Consider the following 27,166-nt stretch of genomic DNA (forward strand, 5'->3'; position numbering starts at 1 on the left):
ATAAACCTTGTAATGTGTCATGTGGTCTGGATGGAGATGACGAAGTCGTTGCCGTAAAACCTTGCCGAAATAAATAAACTCAATGGGTGCTGGTGCAAGGCCTCACCTGAGACGACCTTGTCCAGGTACGGCATCTCGGCAATGGCTTCGTATGTCAGCTGTCTGTTGTTCTTCTGCATCGCGGCGTCCACCTCCTCCTGTAGCCTCTTCTGCACGTCCGGGTTGAGGGCCAGCTCGTACAGCGCAAAGCTCATCGTCGTCGACGACGTCTCGAAGCCCGCCAGGTAGAAGACGAACGCCTGCGCGGCCACCTCATCCAGAGACAACTCTGGACGGAACAGAAACAGAGGGCGCCGTCAGGGTCCGTGCGAAAACTTACACACAGGTAAACAGCGAAAATTCTCCGGTCTGGCACACAGAGACTACTGAAAACACTCGAGTTGTGGTTTAATAAATTGTTCCGTGTAGTGTAGTGTCTTGCACTCAGAGGTATAAACTGATTTAAGATCATGACATTTTCTGCTTTTTGACGATTTATCACAGTCATAAATTCATCCAGAGTTGGTAGAACCATATATTAGTTAAGCAGTTATCGGCTGAATACAAAGCAGTCGAACTTCACTTCGAAATCGGCAATTACGGCAGAAAAATAAAGCACTCCGTCTTCAGGCCACGACCCACTGGGACCATCCGACCGCCGTGTCATCCTCAGTGGAGGATGCGGATAGGAGGGGCGTGGGGTCAGCACACCGCACTCCCGGTCGTTATGATGGTATTCTTGACCGGAGCCGCTAGTATTCGGTCGAGTAGTTCCTCAATTGGCATCACGAGGCTGAGTGCACCCCGACAAATGGCAACAGCGCATGGCGACCTGGAAGGTCACCCATACAAATGCCGACCACGCCCGACAGCGCTTAACTTGGGTGATCTTACGGGAATCGGTGTATCCACTGCGGCAAGGCCGTTGCCACGGCAGAAAAATAACCAAATAAAATTTTATAAAAAACCGTCAAAGGTTTTGTGAAATAATTTCTCTGAATATAAGAAATAAAATAGACAAGATAAACTTTGACATGACTCTGAATGATACTCGAAATCATGTACGACAGAGTTACATCATACAATTCTCTAATCGTTTTTATTTCTTACTTTTACATAAATTATTTCCCAAAAGATTTCACAGATATCTTTTTAAATTTTTTATTTTCATGTTTTGTTAAGAATTCAGGAAATTTAATACACTTTAAAAGAAAAGAATGTCGCACCACGAACGAATTATCCGAATGGGACGGAAATCGGTAGATGCGTGGTACACGTACACAGAAAAACAAATGATTACAATTTCAGAAAAATTCGATGATTTATTCAAAGGAACGAATGTCACAAATTAAGCAACTCAATAACGCTTTGGTGCACCTCTGGCCCTTATAAAAGAAGTTATTCGGCCTAGCATTGATTGACAGAGATTTTGGATGTCCTGAGAGATATCGCGCAAGATTCTGTCCCTTTGCATCCTTATAATTATCTATTTTGCGTATTTCACCTTTTTTTAATAATGATTGTCATACGTGCTGCTGCATATTATGCAATCAGTCAACATGAATCTGTCAGATTCCATTATCTTATAATGAGTGGTATCGCCGAAAAACATTTTTTTAATCATCACATGTACTACTTACGTAATTTTCTTGCTACACGTTAGTGAACTAAATGAGAATAAAATATAAAAAACCATTGTAACCCAAATAGATCGAAAGTACTGCAAAACCGATACGCCTTCAAAAAACAATAACAACGAAAATAAAATGTTGAGATGGTGTAAATGTTAGTATTAGTGAAGAACATTTACGTGAAAACGCTTTACCATCTTTAATCCTCTAAGGAAATGATTTTTTGCGGCTAGTGTAGAATGTATTAAGGCTGCTGCAGAACCCTCGTTCACTAATTTTTAACGATGCAACACCAACAATTCTTTACTTGCTGCTAATTCCGTGACACGGCTTTCTTCCTGTCTTATAACACCTTCATACGTCTGCACTTACTCCAGTTGTCGATGTCCTTGTTTTCTCCCTTGTCGCCTATCTTCTCTCCGTCGATGAAACCTTTGTTCTTCAGTTGTACGAGTAGGTTCATGAAATCGTTTCGCGTTACGTTGTGCTTCTCTCGGTACTCTACTGTCTGTCTGACCATGTTTCGGAAGAATGCGGACACCTCTTGCGTTCCAGAATCAACTCTGTAAACAAGGGAAAGGAATGTTTTAGTTACAATAGAATCCACAGTCACCACAATTTTTTTGAATTATATAAACTTGCCAACCACGCTGCTATTGTTAGGATTAAAACCTCATTTTATTTTATATTGTTTTGACCACTGCTACGTAGTTTCCGCTCTGTATCAATTTTCAAGTGTAGAGAATAACCCATTGAACGTTGATAATCAGCGTACTTGTCCACGTCTTCTGAAATTGTGCGAATTGAGGGTATTACGTATTTTCTTTCAGCAACTATTTCTTAGCAGCAACACAAAGGAACTGTAAACTGTAAATGAAAATCAAGGTGGTTTCCCCAGCCATGATTTCAATCTAAAGAAGATTAAACACAGATCGCACAGCTCAACGTAACCAACGCTCTCACGTATTATACTGTATAATCAGTTTTCACACCGATAAGATAGGGATGCAGCTGACGACAAATATAGCGTGAGATGGGAGTTTCATTGAAGCATTTGCTACATTAAGTTCTGTGTCACCAACTTTTATTCTGCGGCGGTCCATGAGTATGGAGAACAAAAATAGTAACATTTTTACCTTCACCTCATTTAGTATGTCAGTATACTGATACGTCGCTTAGGATGTGTTTGCGGCCGAATTTCGACTTACAGTGTCCAACGCATCTGTTTCCACTATTAATATATTGGATCTTTTCAGGTGATTCACTTTACAGACTTATTTCTTAATATCCTGGAGTCATATTATGGAGATACTCATTTGATATACAATCTTTTGTACATCTATTTCCTATGAATGCCATTAGAATAGTACAAAGTTTTCAGCCCTGAAGCCGCGCGGGATTAGCCGAGCGGTTTGGGGCGTTGCAGCCATGGACTGTGCGGCTGATTCCGGCGGAGTTTCGAGTCCTCCCTCGGGCATGGGTGTGTGTGTTTGTCCTTAGGATAATTTAGGTTACGTAGTGTGTAAGCTTAAGGACTGATGACCTTAGCAGTTAAGTCCCATAAGATTTCACACATTTTCAGCCCTGAACCAACGTAGGCCATTATTTAAGAATCTGTAGTCCTTATCTCGACATGACAGTACATCTACACAGTCATGAGATTTGTGTTGACAGTATTAACCTGTTTAAAAGGAACAACAGCAACCATTCACTCAACGGAAGGCAAACAATCTGTGTATGGGACATTTGCCACTCTCTGCCGTTCTGAAAAGAGTGCTTTGTTGATCAACATACTTTCGCAGCAAATTAAGGCGATTTGTGTCTTTTTTCAAGGGCAGGTTACAGGTTTACCTCTTGGAATGCTTATTTTTTTCGTTGGTGCAATTAAGATCCAGGTGAGAGTAATTATTGCTATTGTGAAATACTTGCACCTACCTATTTACGAAGTATTATTGCTTTAATGTCTCTGGACAGCAAAATGATACAACTATACTGATTTGGCTTTTTCAACATTTTCTCAAACATTCCCAGGTGAAAACATGGATGGTTGCTATCAATACACTATTTCATGCCCATTTGGAATTTGAACTAAACATTACACAGGCCCATTATTACATTAATATTATTATTATCATTCCCTATAAAACATAGGCCTTGCGATGCTGCGCCTTGGTGATACATGTAGCCATCACAGGGGTTTCCCCTCAGTGCACATACACTGCAACCTCGAACTCTTATAGCAGTCGCTAAGTAGCCGCGAGTAATAAAGCTAATGAGAAGCGGCACTACATCAGTAGTGTGCGGTATAATTTGAGAATTTTGGTCAAGCAGGTGGCGTGGAAGGGGAGATAAATCAGTCTTACGACTGCTTTGATTGCGACCCGCCTGTGCCAACCTCTTCATCTCAGAGTAGCACTTGCAGCCTATGTCTTCAATTACACTACTGGCCATTAAAATTGCTACACCACGAAGGTGACGTGCTACAGACGTGAAATTTAACCGACAGGAAGAAGATGCAGTAATACACAAATGATTAACTTTTCAGAGCATTCACACAAGGTTGGTGCCGGTGGCGACACCTACAACGTGCTAACATGAGGAAAGTTTCCAACCAATTTCTAATACACAAACAGCAGTTGACCGGCGTTGCCTGGTGAAACGTTGGTTTCCCGGGTTCGATTCCCGGCGGGGTCAGGGATTTTCTCTGCCTCGTGATGACTGGGTGTTGTGTGCTGTCCTTAGGTTAGTTAGGTTTAAGTAGTTCTACGTTCTAGGGGACTGATGACCATAGATGTTAAGTCCCATAGTGCTCAGAGCCATTTGAACCATTTTTGAAACGTTGTTATGATGCCTCGTGTAAGGATGAGAAATGCGTACCATCACGTTTCCGACTTTGATAAAGGTCGGATTGTACCCTATCGCTATTGCGGTTTATTGTATCACGACATTGCTGCTCGCATTGGTCGAGTTCCAATGACTATTAGCAGAATATGGAATCGGTGAGTTCAGGAGAGTAATACGGAACGCCGTGCTGGACCCCAACGGCCTCGTATCACTAGCAGTCGAGATGACAGGCATCAGCATGGCTGTAACGGATCGTGCAGCTACGTCTCGATCCCAGAGTCAACAGATGGGGACGTTTGCAAGACAACCATCATCTGCACGAACAGTTCGACGACGTTTGCAGCAGCATGGACTATCAGCTCGCAGACCATGGCTGCGGTTACCCTTGACGCTGCATCACAGACAGGAGCGCCTGCGATGGTGTACTCAACGACGAACCTGGGTGCACGAATGGCAAAACGTCATTTTTTCGGATGAATCCAGGTTCTGTTTACAGCATCACGATGGTCGCATCCGTGTTTGGCGACATCGTAGTGAACGCACATTAGAAGCGTGTATTCGTCATCGCCATAATGGCGCATCATCCGGCGTGATGGTATGGGGTGCCATTGGTTACACGCCTCGGTCACCTCTTGTTCGCATTGACGGCACTTTGAACAGTGGACGTTACATTTCAGATGTGTTACGACCCGTGGCTCTACCCTTCATTCGATCCCTGCGAAACCCTACATTTCAGCAGGATAACGCACGACTGCATGTTGCAGGTCCTGTACGGGCCTTTCTGGATACAGAAAATGTTCGACTGCTGCCCTGGCCAGCACTTTCTCCAGATCTCTCACCAATTGAAAACGTCTGGTCAATGGTGGCCGAGGAACTGGCTCGTCACAATACGCCAGTCACTACTCTTGATGAACTGTGGTATCGTGTTGAAGCTGCATGGGCAGCTGTACCTGTACACGCCATCCAAGCTCTGTATGACTCAATGCCCAGTCGTATCAAGGCCGTTATTACGCCCAGAGGTGATTGTTCTGGGTACTGATTTCTCAGGATCTATGCACCTAAATTGCGTGCAAATGTAATCACATCTCAGTTCTAGTATAATATATTTGTCCAATGAATACCCGTTATCATCTGCATTTCTTCTTGGTGTAGCAATTTTAATGGCCAGTAGTGTATTTGCTTGATGTATTGCAACCTCTGTCCTCCTCTAGAGTTTTTTCCACAGTCCATGTTTCGCCAACACACTGTGTTGTGTTCCAAACGTATGTTCTCAAAAATTTTTTCCTCGTATTAAGTCCTATGTTTGATACTTGTAGGCTCCTCTTGGCCAAAAACGCCCTTGTTGACAGTGATGGTCTTCTTTTGATGTCCTTCTTCCTGTGTCCGTCATTGATTATTTTGTTGCGTAGGCAGTGGAATTCCTTAACAACATCTACTTCCTGGCCATCAATCCTGATATGAAGTTTCTCGCTGTTCTCATTTTTGCTGCTTCTAATTGCTTTCGCCTTTCTTCGATTTACTCTCAATATGTATTCTGTACTCTGTAGACCCTTCATTCTATTTAGTAGCTGATGTAAATCTGCACTTTCACTCAGAATAGCAATGACAGCGGTGAATCGTATCATTGTTATCCTTTCACTTTCAGTTTTAATTCCACTCCTGAACCTTTCTTTTATTTCCATCATTGCTTATTCGTTGTACAGATTGGACAGTAGGGGCGAAAGACTTTATCCCTGTATTACACCCTATTTATTCCCAGCATTTCGTTCTTGGTCGTTCACTCTTACTATTCCCTCATGGCTCTTGTACATATTGTATATTATCCTTGTCTCCCTATAGCTCACCCCTATTCTTCTCAGGACTTCGAACATCTTGCATCATTTGCGTTGTCTAACGCTTTTTCCGCGTCGACAAATCCTAGAAACATGTCTTGATTTTTCTTTAGTCTTGCTTCCACTATCAACCTCAAGGTCAGAATTTCTTCTCTGGCGCCTTTACCTTTCCTAAAGCCAAACTGATCGTCACCTAACACATCCTCAATTTTTAGATTCCATTCTTCTGTGTATTATTCTTGTCAGCAATTTGGATGCATGAGCTGTTAAGATGATTGTGCGATAATTCTCGCACTTGCAGACAAATCTTCCCCGTCATAGAGGCCTTCAATGTACTCTCTCCTCCTATCTGCTCTCTCCTCGGCATTTAACAATGGAATTCTCGTTGCACTCTTAATGTTACCACTCTTGCTTTTAATTTCACCGGAGGCTGTTTTGACTCTCCTATACGCCGAGTCACTCCTTCCGACAATCATTTATTTTTCGATTTCGTTACGTTTTTCATGCAGCCATTTCGTCTTAGCTTTCCGGAACTTCCTATTTAATTAATTCCTCAGCCACGTGTATTTCTGTACTCCTGAATTTCCCTGAACATTTTTGAGTTTCCTTCTTCCAGCCATCAACTGAAGTATTTCCTCTGTTACCCATGGTTTCTTCGCAGTTACCTCCTTTGTACCTATGTTTTTCGTACCAACTGTTTAGAGATGTCCATTCCCCTTCAACTGGATTGCCTATTGGGCTATTCCTTATTTGTGTATCTATACCCTTAGAGAACTTCAAGCGTGTCTCGTCATTCCTTAGTGCTTCCGTATCCCAAGTCTTTGCATGCTGATTCTTCCTGATTAATCTCTTAAACTTCGTCCTACCCTTTATTACCACTACATTGTGGTCTGAGTCTATATCTGCTCCTGCGTACGCCTCACAAACCAGTATTTGATTTCGGAATCTCTGTCTACTATGTGTAATCTAAATGAAATTTTCCCGTACCCCCCCCCCCCCCCCCCCCCCCCACACACACCGGCCTTTCCCAAATACACCTCCTGCTCTTGTGATTATTGAACAGAGTATTCACTATTGCTAGCTGAAACCTACTGCAATACTCAATTAGTCTTTCTCCTCTTTCATTTCTAGTACCAACCGCACATTCTCACGTAATCCTTTCTTCTACTCCTTCCCCTACAACCGCATTTCAATTCCCCATGACTATTAGATGCTCATCACCCCTTACGTACTGAATTACCCGTCCTATATCCTCATATATTTTTTCTCTCTTCATCATCTGCTCGCGGTGGCGTCATATACAAGGTGTGTTTTTTAGTAACTACCGTTTTGAAATTAAAAAAAGACGTGCTAAGATATCTCAATAATTTTTACATGAAAGCCTGTATCTTAATCTAGTTTTCTACATAATTTCCGTCAATATTGAGACACTTGTCATAACGTTGTACCAGTTTTTGAATACCCTCCTCATAGAAGTCTGCCGCCTGACTCGTTAACCACTGCATCACCACTGTTTTGACTTCGTCATCGTCTTGAAGACGATGACCGCCCAGGTGTTTCTTCAAATGCAGGAACAGATGGCATTCACTGGGCGCAAGATCGGGGCTGTAAGGAGGATGATCTAGAGTTTCCCATCGGAAAGATGTGATGAGATCTTTGGTCTGATTCGCCAGATGCGGACGGGCATTGTCTTGCAGCAAAACGATGCCCTTGCTCAACTTCCATGGTCTGTGACGTAGGCCACCCATGTTTCTTCGCCCGTAACAATTTGGCTTAAGAATTCGTCACCGTCGTTGTGGTACCGCTCAAGGAAAGTCAATCCACTGTCGAAACGTTTCGTTTTGTGCACGTCCGTCAACATTTTCGGCACCCAACGAGCGCACAATTTTCGGTAATTCAAGTGCTCGGTCACAATGCCATAGAAAACACTACGGAAACATTAGGAAAGTCATCCCGCAAGGAGGAAATCGTAAAGCGTCTGTTTTCTCTCACCTTATTGTCCACTTCCTGCACCAAACTTTCAATAACGACCTAAGGACGCCCTCTCCGTTGTTCATCATGCACATTTGTGCTGCCATCTTTAAATGCTCTCACCCAATTTCTTACCATTCCATCACTCAATGTTTTCTCCGTAAACTGCACAGATCTCACCGTGAATATGGATCGATTTTAGGCCTTTAGCACTAAGAAATCTTATAACAGCCCGTACTTCACACTTGGCGGGACTCACGATTATCGGAGGCATCTTAAACACTCAGTACACAACGTCAACAAGGAAGAATCAGACTGTAATGGCGTCAGTGCGTAGATTAAGGTACAGGCTTTCATGTAAAAATAAAATTATTGAGATATCTTAGCACGTCTTTTTTTAACGGTACTTACTTAAAAAGCACGCCTCGTATATCTGAACAATCGTTGTCGGTGTTGGTTTACTATCGTCTCTGCTATAAAACAACTCTCTCACTGAACTGTTCACAGTAACACACTCTCTGTCCTACCTTCCTATTCATAATGAATCCTACTCCCGTTGTACCGTTCTCTGTTGCTGTTGATATTACCCTGTACTCATATGAGCAGAAATCCTTGTTAGCTTTCCATTTCACTTCACTGTCCCCTATTATATGCAGACTGAGCCTTTGTATTTCCCTATTCAGATTTTCTAGCTTCCCTACCACTCCCCGACTCGAAGGACTTTATTTTTTCGTTGGTTATTTAATTTTTCTCTCATGGTCACCTCCCCCTTGGCAGTACCCTCCCCGAGATCCGAATGGAGAACTATTCCGGAATCTTATGCCAATGGAGAGATCATCGTGACACTTTTTCAATTATAGGCCACATGTCCTGCGGATACACATTACGTGTCTTTAATGCAGTGGTTTCCATTGCCTGCTACATTCTCATACCATTGATTATTGCTGATTCTTCCCCTTTAGGGGCAGATTCCCACCGCGAGGACAAGAGAGTGTCCTGAACCTCTGTTGTTGCTCCGCCCTATTTCACAAGACCTATGACATAGTCAGGGTAACTTCTTATGCCGAAAGTCTTCGGCCGCCAATGCTGATTATTACACAAAATTTAAGCGGTGGCAAGTTTCTTTCTTTTATCGATTTTGTTCGTTACTGTTTGTTGCATTTGTTCGGCGTAGTCGTTCCATGACACCCGCTCATGTCCATCATTGATCTATTTACTCAGTTGTTTTCTTACAAAAGGCTGCTAACCCTCCGACTGATAAGAATCCGGGACCGAGGAAGTTCTGATTACTAATGAAAGACGCTACCCCTAGACCATAGGTGGGGTGGCAGATAATGTCTCTAATTCCTTTGTAACTTGAGACTAATGTATGGTTCAGAAGAGGCGTTTCAACCTGTTCGAAAGTGGCTTAAGCAACAGTCTGTTGACTGACGGAACTATCCTTGCAACATTAACCATCAGAGATCTGCTATGTTGATGGTGCAGCAGAACTCAAAGCAAAGGAAAACTGTACCCGTTATATTTCCCGAGGGCACGCAGCGGCACCGTATGTTAAATGACTACGGAGTCTTCTTGGATAAAATATTTCAGAGGTTAATTAGACCCCCACTCGGATCTCAGCGATTTCGATATCAGTTATGAAACTGAAAACATTTTCACACGTACTCGCGGAGTCTGGCCACAGTTTGTTAGTTATTAAATGTAGGTTAAATCTGGAGAAACTTCAGAAAAGTAGGAAACTGAGGAGATGGAACATGGTTAACGTGAAATAACAAGAGGTTGTAATGAATTTCGAAGAAAGCATTAACCAACGACTGAAGAAACACGGCAGAAGGTGGATGAGTATCTTTAAGAGTTAGAGTAGAGAAGGCAGCAGGGGACTAACTAGGCAAAAAGATAACGCCCGGTAGAAGTCCACGGACAACACACGAGATATAAAATTTAATTGCTGAAAAATGAAATCATGAAGCAAGGAAAAAGAGAATACAGACCTCTAAAAATGAATTTGGCAGACAGTGCAAAAGGACAAAGCAGGCATGGCTAGAGAACATATGCAAAGCTGCGGAAGGGTGGGGTACTGTAGGAAAGATAGATACCACCTATAGGAAAATTAAAGAAATCTTTGGAAAAAAGAAACAGCTGTGTGGACAGATTTATGCCATTTGTATTTTTTGAATTGACTTCTGTCAGTGTTGATGGAATAAACTCTTTGACATTTTGCAATTGGGTTGCAGTAATAACATATGAGGGACATGAAAGGACCGCAGCAACAGCAAAGTGTTTCACAGAGTTGTAACAAGGAAGCCAAGAAGAAATTTGAAAAGAGGGTTAAAGTTCAGGAGGAAGAGCTAAAACGTTTAAGGTCTGCCGATATTTTGTCAGAGACAGCAAAGGATTTGGAAGATCGGTTGAATGGAATATGCACTGAGATGAGAAAAGCCATGGGATAGCAACATGCACATGCAAAAATGGCATAGGGTCGCGTAAACATGGCGTAAAATGGCAGTACATTGGCGGAGCTGTCATCTGTACTCGGATGATTCATGTGAAAATGTTTCCGAAGTGATTATGGCCGCACGACGGGAACTAACAGACTTTGAACGCGTAATGGTAGTTGGAGCTAGACTTATGGGTCATTCCATTTCGTAAATCGTTAGGGAATTCAGTATTCCGAGATCTATAACGTCGAGAGTGAGTCGATAACACCAAATTTCAGGTGTTATCTCTCACCATGGACAGCTCAGTGACCAACGGCCTTCACTTAACGACCGAGAGCAGCGTTGTTTACCTGAGTTAGTGCTAATAGAAAGGCAATACTGCGTGGAATAACCGCAGAAGTCGATCTGGGATGTACGACTAACGTGTCCGTTAGGATAGAGCGGTGAAATCTGGCGTTAATGGGCTATGGCAGCAGACGACTGAGTGCCTTTGCTAACAGAACGACATCGCCTGAAGTGCCTCCCCTGGGCTCGTCACCATGTAGGTTGGATCCTAGATGACAGGAAAAGCGTGGCCGTCCAGATGAGTATCGATTTCAGTAGGTAAGATCTGATGATAGGATTCGAGTGTGACGCAGACCCCACGAAGCCATACACCCAAGTTGTCAACAAGGCACTGTGCAAGCTGCGGGCTCCATAATGGTGCTGGGGTGTGTTTACATGGAATGGTGTGGGTCCGCTGGAAGTTCGGCTGCTTTCGAGAACATTTGCAGCCATTCGTGGACGTCATGTTCCCAAAGAACGATGGAATTTTCATCGATAACAGTGTGCCATGTCACTGGGCCACAATTGTTCGAGACTGGTTTGAAGAACATTTGGACAGTTCGAGCGAATGATTTGGCCACCCAGATCACTCAACATAAATCCCATCGAACATATGTGGGACTTATCATGGCTCAGTATTTCTCCAGGGTACTTCCAATGACTCGATGAGTCCATGCCACATCGAGGTGCTGCACTAAGCAGTGCAAAAGGAGAAACGATACGATATTGTTGGGTATCCAATAACTTTTGTCACCTCAGTGGGCAGTATCTTCAAATAAAGCCGTAAGTTAAAGGTAAATAAATGTAAAACGGTGATAATAGAGAGTAGCTGAATTAAATAAAGTAATGTTGAGCGACTCTGATTTGGAAATGAGGTGCTAAAAGTAGCCGGCCGGGTTGGCCGAGCGGTTCTAGGCGCTACAGTCTGGAACCGCGCCACCACTACGGTCACAGGTTCGAATCCTGCCTCGGGCATGGATGTGTGTGATGTCCTTAGGTTAGTTCGGTTTAAGTAGTTCTAAGTTCTGGGGGACTGATGACCTCAGATGTTAAGTCCCATAGTGCTCACAGCCATTTGAACCATTTTTTTGCTAAAAGTAGCGGATGAGTTTTCTTATTTACGGAGCAAAATCACTGATGAGAGTCGATGAAAGAGGATATAAAATGCTGATTGATAACATCAAGAAAAGAGTTTCTGCAAAAGAAAAAAAATTGTTAATGTTGATTGTGAATTTAAACTTACCAGTAAAAACACTCTGTCTGAAAAAAAAACAAATTTTCTAAAATCGAATACAAATTTAAGTATCAGGTAGTCTCCTGTGAAAGTGAAACTTCCTGGCAGATTAAAACTGCGTGCCAGACCGAGACTCGAACCCGGGACCTTTGCCTTTCGCGGGCAAGTGCCCTACCAACTGAGATACCCAAGCACGACTCACGTCCCGTCCTCACAGCTTTACTTCTGCCAGTACCTCGTCTCCTACCTTCCAAACTTTACAGTAGCGAACCTTGCAAACTAGCACTCCTGAAAGAAAGGATATTGTGGAGACATGGCTTAGCCACAGCTGGGGGATGTTTCCTGAATGAGATTTTCACGCTGCAGCGGAATGTGCGCTGATATGAAACTTCCTGGCAGATTAAAACTGTGTGCCGGACCGAGACTCAAACTCGGCACCTTTGCCTTTCGCGGGCAAGTGCTCTACCAACTGTGATACCCATCACGACTCACGCCCTGTCCTCACAGCTTTAGTTCTGCCAGTAGTTCTGCAAGGTTCTCAGGAGAGCTTCTGCAAAGTTTGGAAGGTAGGAGACGAGGTACTGGCAGAAGTAAAGCTGTGAGGACGGGGCGTGAGTCGTGCTTGGGTAGCTCAGTTGGATCGCCGGCACGGTAGCTCAGCGTGTTCAGTAAGAGGGTCAACTTGAACTGATGTCTTGTGACGTCCGCCCACACCAAACGCCACGAACTATAACGAAAAAAAAAAAAAGGTTGGTAGAGCACTTGCCCGCGAAAGGCAAAGGTCCCGAGTTCGAGTCTCGGCCGGCACACAGTTTTAATGTGCCAGGAGGTTTCATACCAGCGCACACTCCGCTGCAGAGTGAAAATCTCATCCTGTGAAAGTATTTATGTGTAGTGCAGTCTTATATGGATTTGAAACGTGAACGGTAGACTGTACAGAGAGAGAAATAAAAGAATTTGAAATGTTGTGGTATAGTAGAATGTTGAAGAGCAGATGGGTAGATCGAGTAGTGACTGGAAAGGTTCTGTATTGAATTGTGGAGAAAAGAACTTTGTGGTATGACGCGATTAAAACGAGGGATAAACTCAGAATAGGTATCTGGAATCTAACAAGACGGTAGTTTAAAAGGATTTGTGCGCTATTTTCGCTGACGTCTGCTTGGTTGCCATTCTGCGTCGTTTGCGAGTATCTTTTGATTTTCTCTGTGAATATTTTGTCTGTATGCTGTTATTACTACCGCATGTCCTTGAGATTAAATTTTTTAGCAGAAGAGGCAAGTAATTATTTTCAGTTAATCAGTTAGTGAAACGTGTGGTCTTGAATAAGTAAGGATGTCAAGGTTGTGGGCGCCTAGTAACATTTCCTAGGTGGCAAAGCTGGATCCAAATAAGGTGGAGAGGAAGCGACACGAGAATGGAATATGGGATACCTGCCGGGAAGGCTGAAGAAATAGGTTGTTGGTGTTAGGACAGAAGTAGATTATGCCCTAGCAGTTAGGAAGTGAAACGGTTGGCTTTTGGAATGAAAGAGGCAGGGTGGTCTACAGTTGAGAGGGCGGTTAGATCTCAAGATTGATGAGTGGGAGAATGAATGATGAGTGGGAGTAATGGCAGTCGACCAGGTTCTCAATGATGAGGGGCACATTGGGGTGTTGCGAGACAATTTTGTGATAGACATAGGACTGGCGAAGACATTTCAGGTGTTTGGGAAGATGCGGTAGAGGGTAAATGGATGTCGAAAGCGAGCCGGTGTTCACGGCCTTCAAGGAGGAGGTGAGGGAAACTGTCAGTAGGTCTTACCTTAGTAACCTGGCGACGAGTGGAAAGAACTCGTACATGAGCACAGCAACCTTGTTCTTGAGCGATGGTTCGAACACCTTGCGCCCCCACTGTCGGAACTCGGCCTCTGGGTTGCGCTGGCAGTTGACCTCCACCCCGAAGGCGACAGATGCGATGATGTCCGTGGCGTACCTGGCGGACACTTCCCTCATCTCCAGCACCTCGCCACGGCGTGCCGAGTCCTCCAGGACCTCGACCATCTCGCGGCCGCAGTCTTGCATCGTCTGCGGAGGAGAAGCGACCATCAAATAGTATTTAAAACATCATGTAGGCAGTGCTGCTTTCCCTGTACCACAGTGCCAAGTATGTCCTGCGAACACTACGCTATGTATGAAACCACGCCCACCAAAAACAGATCCAATGGGCAACATTGTATTACTGACCACTTTGGAGTAACGAAGAGTGTAACAGCTGACAGAAAAACCACAATACATCACATGACCAGCCAGATCAGTGTTGGGCAGCAACTGGAGATCAGTTATACCACCCAAAACCTCCCTCCCGCTGTGGGGTACAGAATCCCGAAGCCCAAGCATATAGAGCGAAGTGAAGCAGCGCTAAAACACAGGAGGGGCCTTCGGGAGGACGGCAGTTCGAATCCCCTTACGGATATCTAGATTTGGGGTTTACATGTTTCCCCTAAACCTGTGATATGGAATTTTCGGGAAGGACATGTTTGCTTCCACTTATCTTCCCCAATCTGAGCTCTGTCTTTAAATAAGTGGTCGAGAGAACATTAAAACCAAATCTTCCTCCCTTCTTCCTTTGCTTCACTTACGTATCTCTGATCACTATGCATCACAAGGCACAAACATCAGTACAGACACGGAAAAACCACCCTTCGCCGCTAGAATCACGGATAGGCTTCCCTGGTAAGATAACGCGCAGATATATACATTTCTTGGACTGGATTTGCTGATGATGGCGCCCTCTTCCAGAAGGAACTGACAGAACAGTAAAAAAATTGGCCAAGTGCGTGTAGAAATCGCGTACCGGGGGTTTCGTATAAACTTATTTACATAGTATATAGACAATTCAGTCATCCCTAGAATCGAGAATCTCGACGATTTTGTCTGTTATGTATACTGAATTCCAAGACTTTCATTAATGTTTTAATCTTAATTTCGAAGTCGGACAACAAATGAAAAAAGAAATGTTTTGTGTGCTATAATCACAAATTAACAATTTACGGATCTTTTCCCTTCATTTCTACTGCGAATCCTTGCACTTCCACACTCTTAAGCCAAAAAAGAAAAGGAAGAAAAACGACACTCTAGCAAGAAATTCAGAATGGTTCAAATGGCTCCAAGCACTATGGGACTTAACATCTGAGGTCATCAACGCTAGACTTAGAACTACTTAAACCTATCTAACCTAAGGACAACACACACATACATGCCTGAGGTAGGATTCGAACCTGCGACCGTCAAAGCTGCGCGGTTCCGGTCTGAAGCTTCGACAAGTAGTCCTACTTATTTCTTCTACTGTTGCTCTCATTACAGACCGAATTCTCCTCGAAATACTTGGTTTTCTGGTACTACTGCTTACCTCATGTACCTTCCTGTTTCCTGGTGTCAGTATACCATCCAGATTACTCCGTAACGTAATTGTCCATTGTCTAACTGGTTTTTCCTGTACAACAGATGCATCTCGTGGCATCTCTACATTCACAACAGCTTTCTGTCGCGGAAGGTTAACTTTGGCACGATGTTCAGTCAGAACATTTACTTTCAGCCTCACGTTACATCCTTCACTAATTTCATACCCGTCGCATACGCCAGACTTTGGCTGCCTGTAAACAGCTCATTACGCACTTCAGATGCTTGTCCTGCGAGGCTGCGACCCAGTGCTTGCGTTCGCGCTACATTCTGAACCACTGGCGTACACTCGACAACACATTCGGCTCTGTCGACTTGATCATCCACTCTATCAACTCGTCTCCTCTTAATTTCTCCCGTTCGCCGTGCATCTGAGGAAATGTCTATGCCTGTACCGTTTCAGCCACAACATCTGCAACACAATTACCAACAACCTCGTCTGCGTTCCCTGTAGTATATAAAAAACAACGAACTAATCTACAGTTCCACTCTGCACAATGCGAAAATCACCAGCAAATGCACTTTCTTGCGCATCCGACCCATGCTCTCCAGCCTCAATATAACGCTTGTTAACACCCAACGGGGCAGATACTACTGCCCTTAAATCACCCACGTTCCTATCCACACAGCCGCGTGGGATTAGCCGAGCGGTCTAGGGCGCTGCAGTCATGGACTGTGCGGCTGTCCCGGCGGAGATTCGAGTCCTCCATCGGGTATGGGTGTGTGTGTTTGTCCTTAGGATAATTTAGGTTAAGTAGTGTGTAAGCTTCGGGACTGGTGGCCTTAGCAGTTAAATCCCATAAGATTTCACACAATTATTGAACTATCCACACACTGCATCACTTCGGTACAGCCCACACTCATTCCCGCTACCACAGACTCCACAATTCCACTGGATATCGGACTTGGTGCTCCTATATTACTCTCCATCACCTCAACAACGTCATTACTCTGTGCTTCGCTTAAATTCCAAGAAAGTGGTATTGTGACATCATCTACAGCTAATTTAATCTTCCCACTAAAAAATCCATTTGCGACATTCTGTCCTACTCTTCACAGGACTGACAGCGTTGACTATTTCTTTGGAAGTCGGCTGTTACGCAGGAACGTGTAAAATATCCACAAACCTGTTCCACTCCGTTTCAGCCTCTTCCTTTTCCCTCCTCTCTGCTTCCTCTCCTTTCCTCCTTTCCCTCATCTCCATAATCAACATATACCTCACATTCCGAGGTCCGTTTTCATTTATCTATTACTCGGTCTCTCTCTGAAAATTTTCCCTATACTCCGGAGATCTGTGATAAGTCATTTCCTTCAACTCAGCATAACATGCTTCTAATCTCTCATCCCACTCCATTTTTTCTACTTGTAACTTATCAACTTCGTCTCCTAAAATTCTCAATACCTTCGCTCAACTACCCCCTTGCAGCATTAACAGCCGTGCTGCCTGCGATCTGGCCACGACATGATTAGTTCCTAAGAATCACACAAATGAAAAAAAAAAACACTTAACCATCCCACTACACTAACTCTTCCCACCACTTTACATGGTTCACCACCGAGCCATATTCCTTGTTCTGCACGAAATAAATCCAAATCACGAGAACATCTAACTGTAATACTACCATATTATTTCTTACTATAACTTACTTACTCTCGACGCAGTGGCTACTGATGATTACTACTATAAATCGTAACAGTGACTAAACTTAGCTTGCCCCTCTAAATCACTACTCATGATTCATAGCTTAAACACTATGTAACACTCTAAGAAACCAGAAAACCCAAATACGAATGTCATGATAATTTAAAGTAGGGAACAGTGTTATCCTGACAGGCACGATGACTTTGACAATAATATAACACCTTAAAGTTTTGATGAACACCAACTTCAATAATTATTGAGTATGTTATGATATAAAGGTAGAAAGAAAGGTTATTTTTATTTAGCTATTAAACATCTCAGTGATAACTGGAACTCAGTACGACGAAAGTTAAGTCCAAAGTAATATGTCGGTCAGAGATAACATTTATTGTGAAAGAGCGTTGTAAACGCGGCGAAAAGGAAATTCAATGCGTCTACAATGCTCGATCATGGAAATGCTTGCTACCAAGTCGTGAGAGAGTACCGTTTGTTACAGTACTACAAACGGAACGCTACGAGATTGTTTCTATTCAAAAAGGTACGATTGCGGTATAGAGATGCGCGGACTTTGTTCTCAGTTATTCTGACTTGAGAACTTGAACTGAAGTGATATTCTGATAGTATACGACGAGTTAATGAACTTTAATTATTGGAGATATTATTGTTGGACTCAACCTTCAGCAAAGTGAACAGTTACAACGAAGAATGGACATATTATCGAAGACTGAAATACCTGATTAGCCTTGAATAGGAAACACTAATACGATCACACGAAGATAATACAAATACGCCGACTGTAAAAGTTGTAATTGTCACGATCACCGAAGTGAAAAGAATCTTAATTGATCTGATCCATCGGTGTGCGTGTGGAGTGATGATTATAAACTAACTGCTAAGAAGGAACAATAAAAATTGTTGGTCAGTAATGGAAATCTCACGTGTTAGCTCCGTCATAAATTAAACTGTGTGATAGTTGATGATCAAAATTAATTAACTGTGAACATTTTAATGTGACTCTTCAGGCTTTCCCGGCGATCTAATGACATCTTGGGTTGTCGGGTGTTCTGCCGGATATCAGCGTCGTACTTGCACGATATTTCGGTCACGTAGCTCGAGACCTTCATCAGGTGCGACCTGAGACTGCTCCTCGAGTGAACCTGCACAATGGACTGAGGAAGATAACCTCGACTGGGGGCGAAGTACTAGCGCAACAAGTCGCTTCACCTTCTGGCATGACGGTTTGGCTAGGGAAATTTCATGGCGTTATTGTTCGGCTTGACTCTTTGTGCATTATTTATTTTATTTTTTTTAAATAAAAGAAAGAGGAAAGGATAGTAAGAGAGACAGTGAGAGAAAAGGAAAACAAACGGCCCAATTGACTGGCCGGGAATTACGATTAGTTACAGAAGAAAGGACAGAAGGAGGAATAGTGAGAGTGAGTGAAAGCGAACGGCCATTATCCTGGCCTCTTCTGCTTCGTAGCGGCGACGCGATGGCGGCGGCAGTCAGTCTTGAAATGGCGAATTGGGGGGGGGGGGGGGGGGGGAAGAGAAAGAAGTCAGAGGGTGACAGTTGAAGAAGTGGAAAAAGGAAGGGCCCATCATGATTAGGCCAACATTGGGGGTAGTGTGGGGGGAAGGGGGTGGCGTGTTGGGGGAGCGAATGACACGGCATGTGGGGGGGGGGGAATAATCTATGGCGTGAGGGAGGTAGTCGGCATGAGATGACGTGCCTGGTGCAGGCGAGGTCATGGGGGGCGAAATAAAAGGTCGGGCCATCGATTGGTGGCTAGTCGGTGAACACGGGTGCCCAGGGAAAGGATTAAGGGATTAGGAGAGTGACGAGTTTTGTGGTAAAAGGAGTGGGCGGCGGAGAGGATGCGGGTACGAAGGAGCGGCACTTCAGCCAGGAGGTGGAGCTCGCGGGTTGGGAAGTCGAAGGGGAGGCGGAGGGCACGCCGGAGAGCCCGGTTCTGGATGGTCTGGAGTCGGCGGAGGTGGGTGGGGGCAGCATTGCCCCACACCACCACCGCGTATTCAAGGATGGGGCGAACAAGGGAGGTGTACAGTCGAACAGCAAGGTGCGTGGGGAGGGAAGAGGTTGGGTTGATGAGAGGGTAGAGCAGGCATAGCCGCCCCATTGCCTTACGACGCACCTCGTCGATGTGGGGGCGCCAGGTTAGGCGTTGGTCCAGGGTAACACCCAAGTACTTTGCAGTACGAGTCCAGGGGACTGGGGTACCAAGGACCGCCACCTGAGGGAGCCGAATGGGAATACGGCGTCGGCAGATGATAAGGGCTTGGGTTTTGGAGGGATTAAATGCCAGACGCCAGGTCCTAGCCCAGTCGGTTAGGGAATCTGTAGCCCCTTGGAGCCACTGTTGAAGAACTGCCGCACTCCGAGAACGAGAGAAGAGTGCAGTGTCATCTGCGTAGAGAGCTAAATGTACCCTCGGCGCAGAGGGCAGATCAGCTGTGAAGAGCGAGTAGAGTAGCGGCCCAAGTACGCTGCCCTGTGGTACTCCTGCCCTGATGCGTCGTCGCGTGGATTTCCCGTCAGGGATCCTAACATGGAAGGTGCGACCTTCCAGGTATGTGGCTATTAGCCGTACATGGGACACTGGGAAGCCAAGGGAAAATAATTTGTAGAGCAGCCCTTCGTGCCAGACCGAGTCAAACGCTCTGGACACGTCGAGGAGTATGGCCCCGAAGTACTCCCTACGTTCAATGGCGTCCAGTGCCTCTTCTACAAGGCGCAGGAGTTGGTGAGTGGTGGTGTGGCCCTCCCTGAAGCCAAACTGCTCATCAGGGAGGACTCGTTCTCGGGCAATGTGGATGAGCATTCGTTTAAGGTACAGCCTCTCAAACACCTTGGAGATGGCGGGCAAGAGGCTGATGGGGCGGTAGCTGGCAGGGGAACGAAGATCCTTCCCAGCCTTGGGTATGGCGACCACTTCAGCGTGTTTCCAGGCAGAGGGATATTGCCTGGTTGTGAGGATGTTGTTGAATGTGGCCGTCAGGATGGGAATAGAAGCTGGGGGTAGTTGCTTGAGGAGGGCATTCGTCAGCTTATCGGGGCTGCCAGCTTTCTTGGATTTGAGGTACCGCAATTGCAGTGCAACCTCCTCTTCGTTGATGGGGGTGATTTCATCCTCAGGGTCCTGGACGGCAAGGAATTGAGGGAGGCGTGCCGTGACCAGGCGAATATGGCCGGGGTCAATGGGGTCATTGACCGGGGTGAAGTTGCGCGCGAAGACATCAGCCAAGGCGTTAGCCTTGGCGTCTGGTTTGGACACAAAGTCATTGCCGACCTGTAGGGGGGGGATCCGTTGCCCTCGTCTCAGAAGGCTTTTTGTGAGTCGCCAAGCAGACAGGTCACTCAGGTCAATGGCAGAGATTTTGTTCTCCCATGCCTGATTGCGGTGGTCGTGCACCGCAGCCTTGATTTGGCACTGTAATCTATTGATGAGGCGCTTGGTTGCCGGATTCCGAGTGAGCTGCCATTCACGGGTGGTCCAGTTTTTCTCTGTGATGAGAGCAAGGATGTGGGGGGGGGGGGGGGGGAGTGGATGCAGATGATCCGGGGGCCGGTGCGGACGGGGAGGGGTCGCTGCTGTTGCAGCATCTAGTACAACGGTGGTGAGGTGGATGAGGGTACGATCTGCGTCCGTGTGATCGGCAGCAGGGATTGTGGGTAGGGCTGCTTCGACCCGTCTCTGGTAGGACTGCCAGTCAATACCGCGGATGTCTAGGCCTTCCCTCGGCATGGTCGAGGTTCCAGCGAGATCGATGGAACAGATGACCGGCCGGTGATCGGAGCCTAGAGCGATGCGGGTGGCTGCAGTGATGGGGTGGGGTAGACCTTTCACCACTGCGATGTCTAGGACATCTGGGGGACGTCCACCAGAAGGGTAAATGGTGGGGTCGTGCGGGCCGATGGTGCGGGCATGATGCCGCTCTGCGACCCGGAGGAGTCGACGACCTGATGTGTTGGTTAACCTACTGTTCCAGGCAGCGTGTTTGGCATTGAAGTCACCGCCAATGAAGACGTCGTTGCCGAGCGACAGCAATGCTTCATAGTCCGGTGTTTCGAGAAGGCCTCGTGGTGGCCTGTAGAGAGCCACGAACGTGATGGGACCCCTCACCGTGTGGATGACAATGCCAGTGGCTTCCACAGTGTGAAGTGGGGGGAGGGGAATAGGGTGGTGGCGGAGGGAGTTACGCACGTACACCGCCGTGCCACCATAGGCGGTGGGCCTGTCTGTCCGGTAGCAGGAGTAGTTTGCTACACGGACAAAAACACCGGGTTTGAGGTGCGTCTCTGCAACAAGGCAAACATCAACCCTCTCATCCAGGAGGAACTGTCGGAACTCGCCCTGTTGTTTGAGGAGACCATTGGCATTCCAGATCATGGCTGTCAATCCGTGATGTCTAACAGCCATGACTGGTTGGAATGGGAGCGGGAGTGGCGATGGGGGATATGGATTGGGAGAGGGCGGTGGCAAGTTGGTGTGGGAGGGATTGGAGGAGGGAGGTGAATGTGGCGGAGATGGCTGAGGTCAGTGCCTCAACAACATTGGCGATGAGGTCACCAAGGGGGGTGGGAACAGAGGAGGGGGTGGGGAGAGGGTGCTGCGGAGAGTGTACCGGGATGGGAGAGGGGGAGGCAGTGCTTAACGCCTGCCGGGGGGATGGGGAAGGAACAGCGGAGTGTGACACCTGCTGGGAGGAGGGGGAAGCAGTGCTTGACACCTGCTGGGTGGGGAGGGGAGGGAAGGCTGTTGGAGGGGGTAGGATGGGGAGGGAGAGGAGTGGGGGTGGGTGGGAGCCCAGAGGGGCGGGATGGGAACGAGATGCAAGGGGGGGGTGGGCCCGCGACGCCGACCCGACCAGCACACCAGAGTAACTGGTGCCCGGGCAGGCCGCCGCCGATGTCCCTGCAAACCGTTTCTGATTTGCCTTGAAAGACTTAATTTTGGGGCAGCCCTGTGTGATTCCCTCCATAGCGGGCACAGGTGGGGGGGACGTCTCGGGGTACTGCTCCTCGAGTGGACCTGGTCCAGTATTTATGCCTATGGCCTTCCCCCTCCACCAACGGCTGCAGGCGCTTCCTCTGTGGTCCGCGCCCATTCCCTGTGACCTGCTGGAGCGTTGCTGCTCCGTTTTCCGTCCGCTGCGGTTCTAGGTGTTCCCTCTGCGGTCCGCGCCCACCAAACCCGCTCCTGGGGGTTTCATCTACGGTCTGGGGTACCAGGCGTTCCCCCTGCGGTCAGCGCCCGCTCACCACTATCTGTTGGAGCGTTGCCGCTCCATTTTTCGTCTGCTGCGGCTCTGGATGTTCCCTCTGCGGTCCGCGCCCACCAGTCCCACTTCTGGGTGTTCCATCTTCGGTCTGGTGCTCCTGGCAGTCCGTCAGGGGCTCGTTTACCATCTCCATGTCTCTGGTTCTTCTGTTTGTGTAGTGTTGCAGCTAGCCCCGTTGCTCCTTTAACAATTCCAGAGCCAGATCCCAAGCTCTGCTTAGCTGGTACCCTGTGTCACGATTCATAAGATCGTCAGCCATTTTAATCTCAATCGATTCTCTTATAACACTGTCCCAAAATCTGGGTGTTTGTGCTAGAATCTTGGTATCCTCATACTTCATGGCATGATCTAGTTCTAGACAGTGTTCAGCAATGGCTGACTTAGTCACCTGTCTTAATCTAGTGTGCCTCTGATGTTCTTTGCACCTGATCTCCACAGTTCTTGTCGTCTGGCCAATGTAGGACATGCCACATTGACAAGGTACATTGTAAATCCCTGGTTTTCGTAACCCCAGGTCGTCTTTGACACTCCCCAGCAGTCCCCCAATCTTGTTGTATGGACAGAAAACACACTTGATATTGTGTTTACGCAGGATCCTACTGATTCTGGCAGAAATAGAGCCAGCATAGGGCAGATATGCCACCTTCCTTGCTTCATCTTGGTCTTCTTCAGGAACCTGTGGTATAGTGGCTGGTCGGAGTGCCCTCTCAATTTGTCTGTCCATGTATCCATTCTTGGAGAAAACTGTTTTGAGACGTTCTATCTCTATGGGTAGATTCTCTTGGTCTGATAGGGCACGTGCTCTGTGGACCAAAGTCTTCAGAACCCCATTCTTCTGTGCAGGGTGGTGACAACTGCTGGCCTGCAGATATAAATAAGTGTGTGTAGGTTTTCGGTACACACTGTGGCCAATTGATCCATCTGCTTTCCTCTGGACTAGTACATCCAGAAATGACAGCTGGCCATTCTTCTCCAGTTCCATGGTGAACTTGATATTAGGGTGGCATGAGTTAAGATGTTCAAGAAACTCATTGAGCCTGTCTATCCCATGTGGCCAGATCACGAAGGTGTCATCTACATACCTAAAGAAGCATGTGGGTTTAAATGTGGCTGTCTCCAATGCCCTCTCCTCAAAACTCTCCATAAACATGTTGGCAACCACAGGGGACAGTGGGCTGCCCATAGCTACACCTTCAGTTTGCTCGTAATGTTGGTTTCTGTACAGGAAATACGTGGATGTCAGTGTATGACTGAACAGGTCCAACAGAGCACCATCAAATTTCTCTGCAATCAGTTCTAGTGAGTCCTTCAGTGGGACCCTGGTGAACAGCGATACCAACATCAAAACTAACCATGATGTCCGAATCTGCGATGTGCAGTTGCTTGAGGTGTTGCAGGAAATCTTCTGAGTTGCGGATGTGGTGAATACATTTCCCCACATATGGAGCCAGGAGACCTTTCAGGTACTTGGCTGTTGTGTACGTAGGTGCCCCAATATTACTGACAATAGGACGTAGGGGCACACCCTCCTTGTGTATTTTAGGCAGACCATACAGTCTAGGTGGCACTGGCGCTTTTTCCCGTAGTTGTCTGATGATCTTATCGGGCATCCCTGTTTCCTTCAAGAGAGCACTAGTCTTCTTGGCCACCTTGTCCGTGGGGTCACACTCCAGAATTCTGTATGCAGGGTCCTCCAGAAGTTGGCGTACTTTCTCATCATAATTTTAATTGAAAGAGTGACTTGATGAACATTGAGCATTGAAAGGAGTGTTTTGCCGAAATAATATTACGACGCACGAAATCAAGATAGCATTATACACTCCTGGAAATTGAAATAAGAACACCGTGAATTCATTGTCCCAGGAAGGGGAAACTTTATTGACACATTCCTGGGGTCAGATACATCACATGATCACACTGACAGAACCACAGGCACATCGACACAGGCAACAGAGCATGCACAATGTCGGCACTAGTACAGTGTATATCCACCTTTCGCAGCAATGCAGGCTGCTATTCTCCCATGGAGACGATCGTAGAGATGCTGGATGTAGTCCTGTGGAACGGCTTGCCATGCCATTTCCACCTGGCGCCTCAGTTGGACCAGCGTTCGTGCTGGACGTGCAGACCGCGTGAGACGACGCTTCATCCAGTCCCAAACATGCTCAATGGGGGACAGATCCGGAGATCTCGCTGGCCAGGGTAGTTGACTTACACCTTCTAGAGCACGTTGGGTGGCACGGGATACATGCGGACGTGCATTGTCCTGTTGGAACAGCAAGTTCCCTTGCCGGTCTAGGAATGGTAGAACGATGGGTTCGATGACGGTTTGGATGTACCGTGCACTATTCAGTGTCCCCTCGACGATCACCAGTGGTGTACGGCCAGTGTAGGAGATCGCTCCCCACACCATGAAGCCGGGTGTTGGCCCTGTGTGTCTCGGTCGTATGCAGTCCTGATTGTGGCGCTCACCTGCACGGCGCCAAACACGCATACGACCATCATTGGCACCAAGGCAGAAGCGACTCTCATCGCTGAAGACGACACGTCTCCATTCGTCCCTCCATTCACGCCTGTCGCGACACCACTGGAGGCGGGCTGCACGATGTTGGGGCGTGAGCGGAAGACGGCCTAACGGTGTGCGGGACCGTAGCCCAGCTTCATGGAGACAGTTGCGAATGGTCCTCGCCGATACCCCAGGAGCAACAGTGTACCTAATTTGCTGGGAAGTGGCGGTGCGGTCCCCTACGGCACTGCGTAGGATCCTACGGTCTTGGCGTGCATCCGTGCGTCGCTGCGGTCCGGTCCCAGGTCGACGGGCACGTGCACCTTCCGCCGACCACTGGCGACAACATCGATGTACTGTGGAGACCTCACGCCCCACGTGTTGAGCAATTCGGCGGTACGTCCACCCGCATGCCCACTATACGCCCTCGCTCAAAGTCCGTCAACTGCACATACGGTTCACGTCCACGCTGTCGCGGCATGCTACCAGTGTTAAAGACTGCGATGGAGCTCCGTATGCCACGGCAAACTGGCTGACACTGACGGCGGCGGTGCACAAATGCTGCGCAGCTAGCGCCATTCGACGGCCAACACCGCGGTTCCTGGTGTGTCCGCTGTGCCGTGCGTGTGATCATTGCTTGTACAGCCCTCTCGCAGTGTCCGGAGCAAGTATGGTGGGTCTGACACACCGGTGTCAATGTGTTCTTTTTTCCATTTCCAGGAGTGTAGATTATCTCTGGATTTGCGTCGTGCCGTAGTGAACAATTCTGCCTAGCAACGTAACAACAACTACTGATACTGAACCGCAAATGAATTTTTCCTCGCTTCAGTGGTGTGAAACGACGCTGGTGATGAATGGTTCACTCAATACTGCAATAACTAACTAACCGGGCATAGCAAAGCGTCATAAAACCATAACAGACAATTAAAATCAGCTGTTCGCATCGCTGAGAAGAGTGTGCGGACTCGCAAACGGACTTTCATACATTACGCGAGGAACAATTTTGTGTAGAGATTTTCAGGTGCTCTTCTACGTTATCCGACGGGGACAACCATCACTGCGCATTCGCGTCTCCATTCCACCGACCGAGCTGTAGCAGTAGCGGCTCAACATCAACAGCGACAACAAAACGGGAGAGGGGACGTCACAACTACTAGTTTATACACTGACTGACAATAAGCCACACCTCTTTCTTCTGACACCTATATTGCCAATAACAAGCAGGTGAAAATTAACTCTCGCATTTACGCCTCCTTCAATTATTGTCTGCATTTACTTATCAGCAGCTGAACTGACAAGTGCTAAACTCTGAAAAAACTCACTGCATTGCTATGAGACTCGCAGTCAAACAAAAAGCCTATATTCGCCCCACAATGAAGATAATGTAGGTGTTGTTACTTCTTCTGTTGTCACCAAACGACGTGGCGACGGGCTTGAAGATCCAACTTCTGACACTAATCTGAAGAGCGCTTGTTGGTGACGACCTCTCAGACACCATCATGGAAATAGTAGTTGCACTCAGGGAATTGAGAAGGCAGTGGTGACAGGCCAGCAGGACCAGTGGAAACACTAATGACAGTAAAGAATGCCTTTACTCTATTCCAATACATGATGTGTCATGGCTCAAAGAGGCAAACGTGAATCACTCTGTTGTCCCTGTCCAGCGCTGACGTATGGACAGCAGCTTCCACCTTGGATGCTGACTAGGCGCCCTGCGGTGCTGACACTAGGCCCGTCGCAGGCCTACTTCCTTCAGTGGCGTGGAGGTCTTTCGGCCACTTGGCTCAACATGTACCTTCCGTGACGGCGTGTTGAGACAGCTGTCCATGGAATTCGACTTAACCACCTGCCGGCAGTAGTTGGACAGCGAGTGGTGCTGAGAACACGAAGTCCCAGTAGGAACTCAGTGCTGGTGGCAGCAGGCACAGACACTGTGGCACCAGGTTCCATGAGAAACTTACTGGT

The 27,166-nt window shown here is 46.9% G+C and overlaps 1 protein-coding gene across 1 annotated transcript in view; it reads right to left on the bottom strand.

Annotated features, from left to right (window-relative positions):
• LOC124615959 (cytochrome P450 6k1-like) overlaps positions 1-27,166 on the bottom strand; it is an 83,424-nt gene that overhangs the window by 11,037 nt on the left and 45,221 nt on the right. Inside the window, exons 4-6 of the mRNA XM_047144162.1 lie at positions 14,114-14,376; positions 2,043-2,233; positions 107-328 (exon numbers count right to left, since the gene is read on the bottom strand). Coding sequence (XP_047000118.1) covers positions 107-328; positions 2,043-2,233; positions 14,114-14,376 — 676 coding nt within the window. The remainder of the gene's footprint in view (positions 1-106; positions 329-2,042; positions 2,234-14,113; positions 14,377-27,166) is intronic.

Source organism: Schistocerca americana, chromosome 5 (genome assembly GCF_021461395.2).
Source record: "Schistocerca americana isolate TAMUIC-IGC-003095 chromosome 5, iqSchAmer2.1, whole genome shotgun sequence".
NCBI lineage: Eukaryota > Metazoa > Arthropoda > Insecta > Orthoptera > Acrididae > Schistocerca > Schistocerca americana.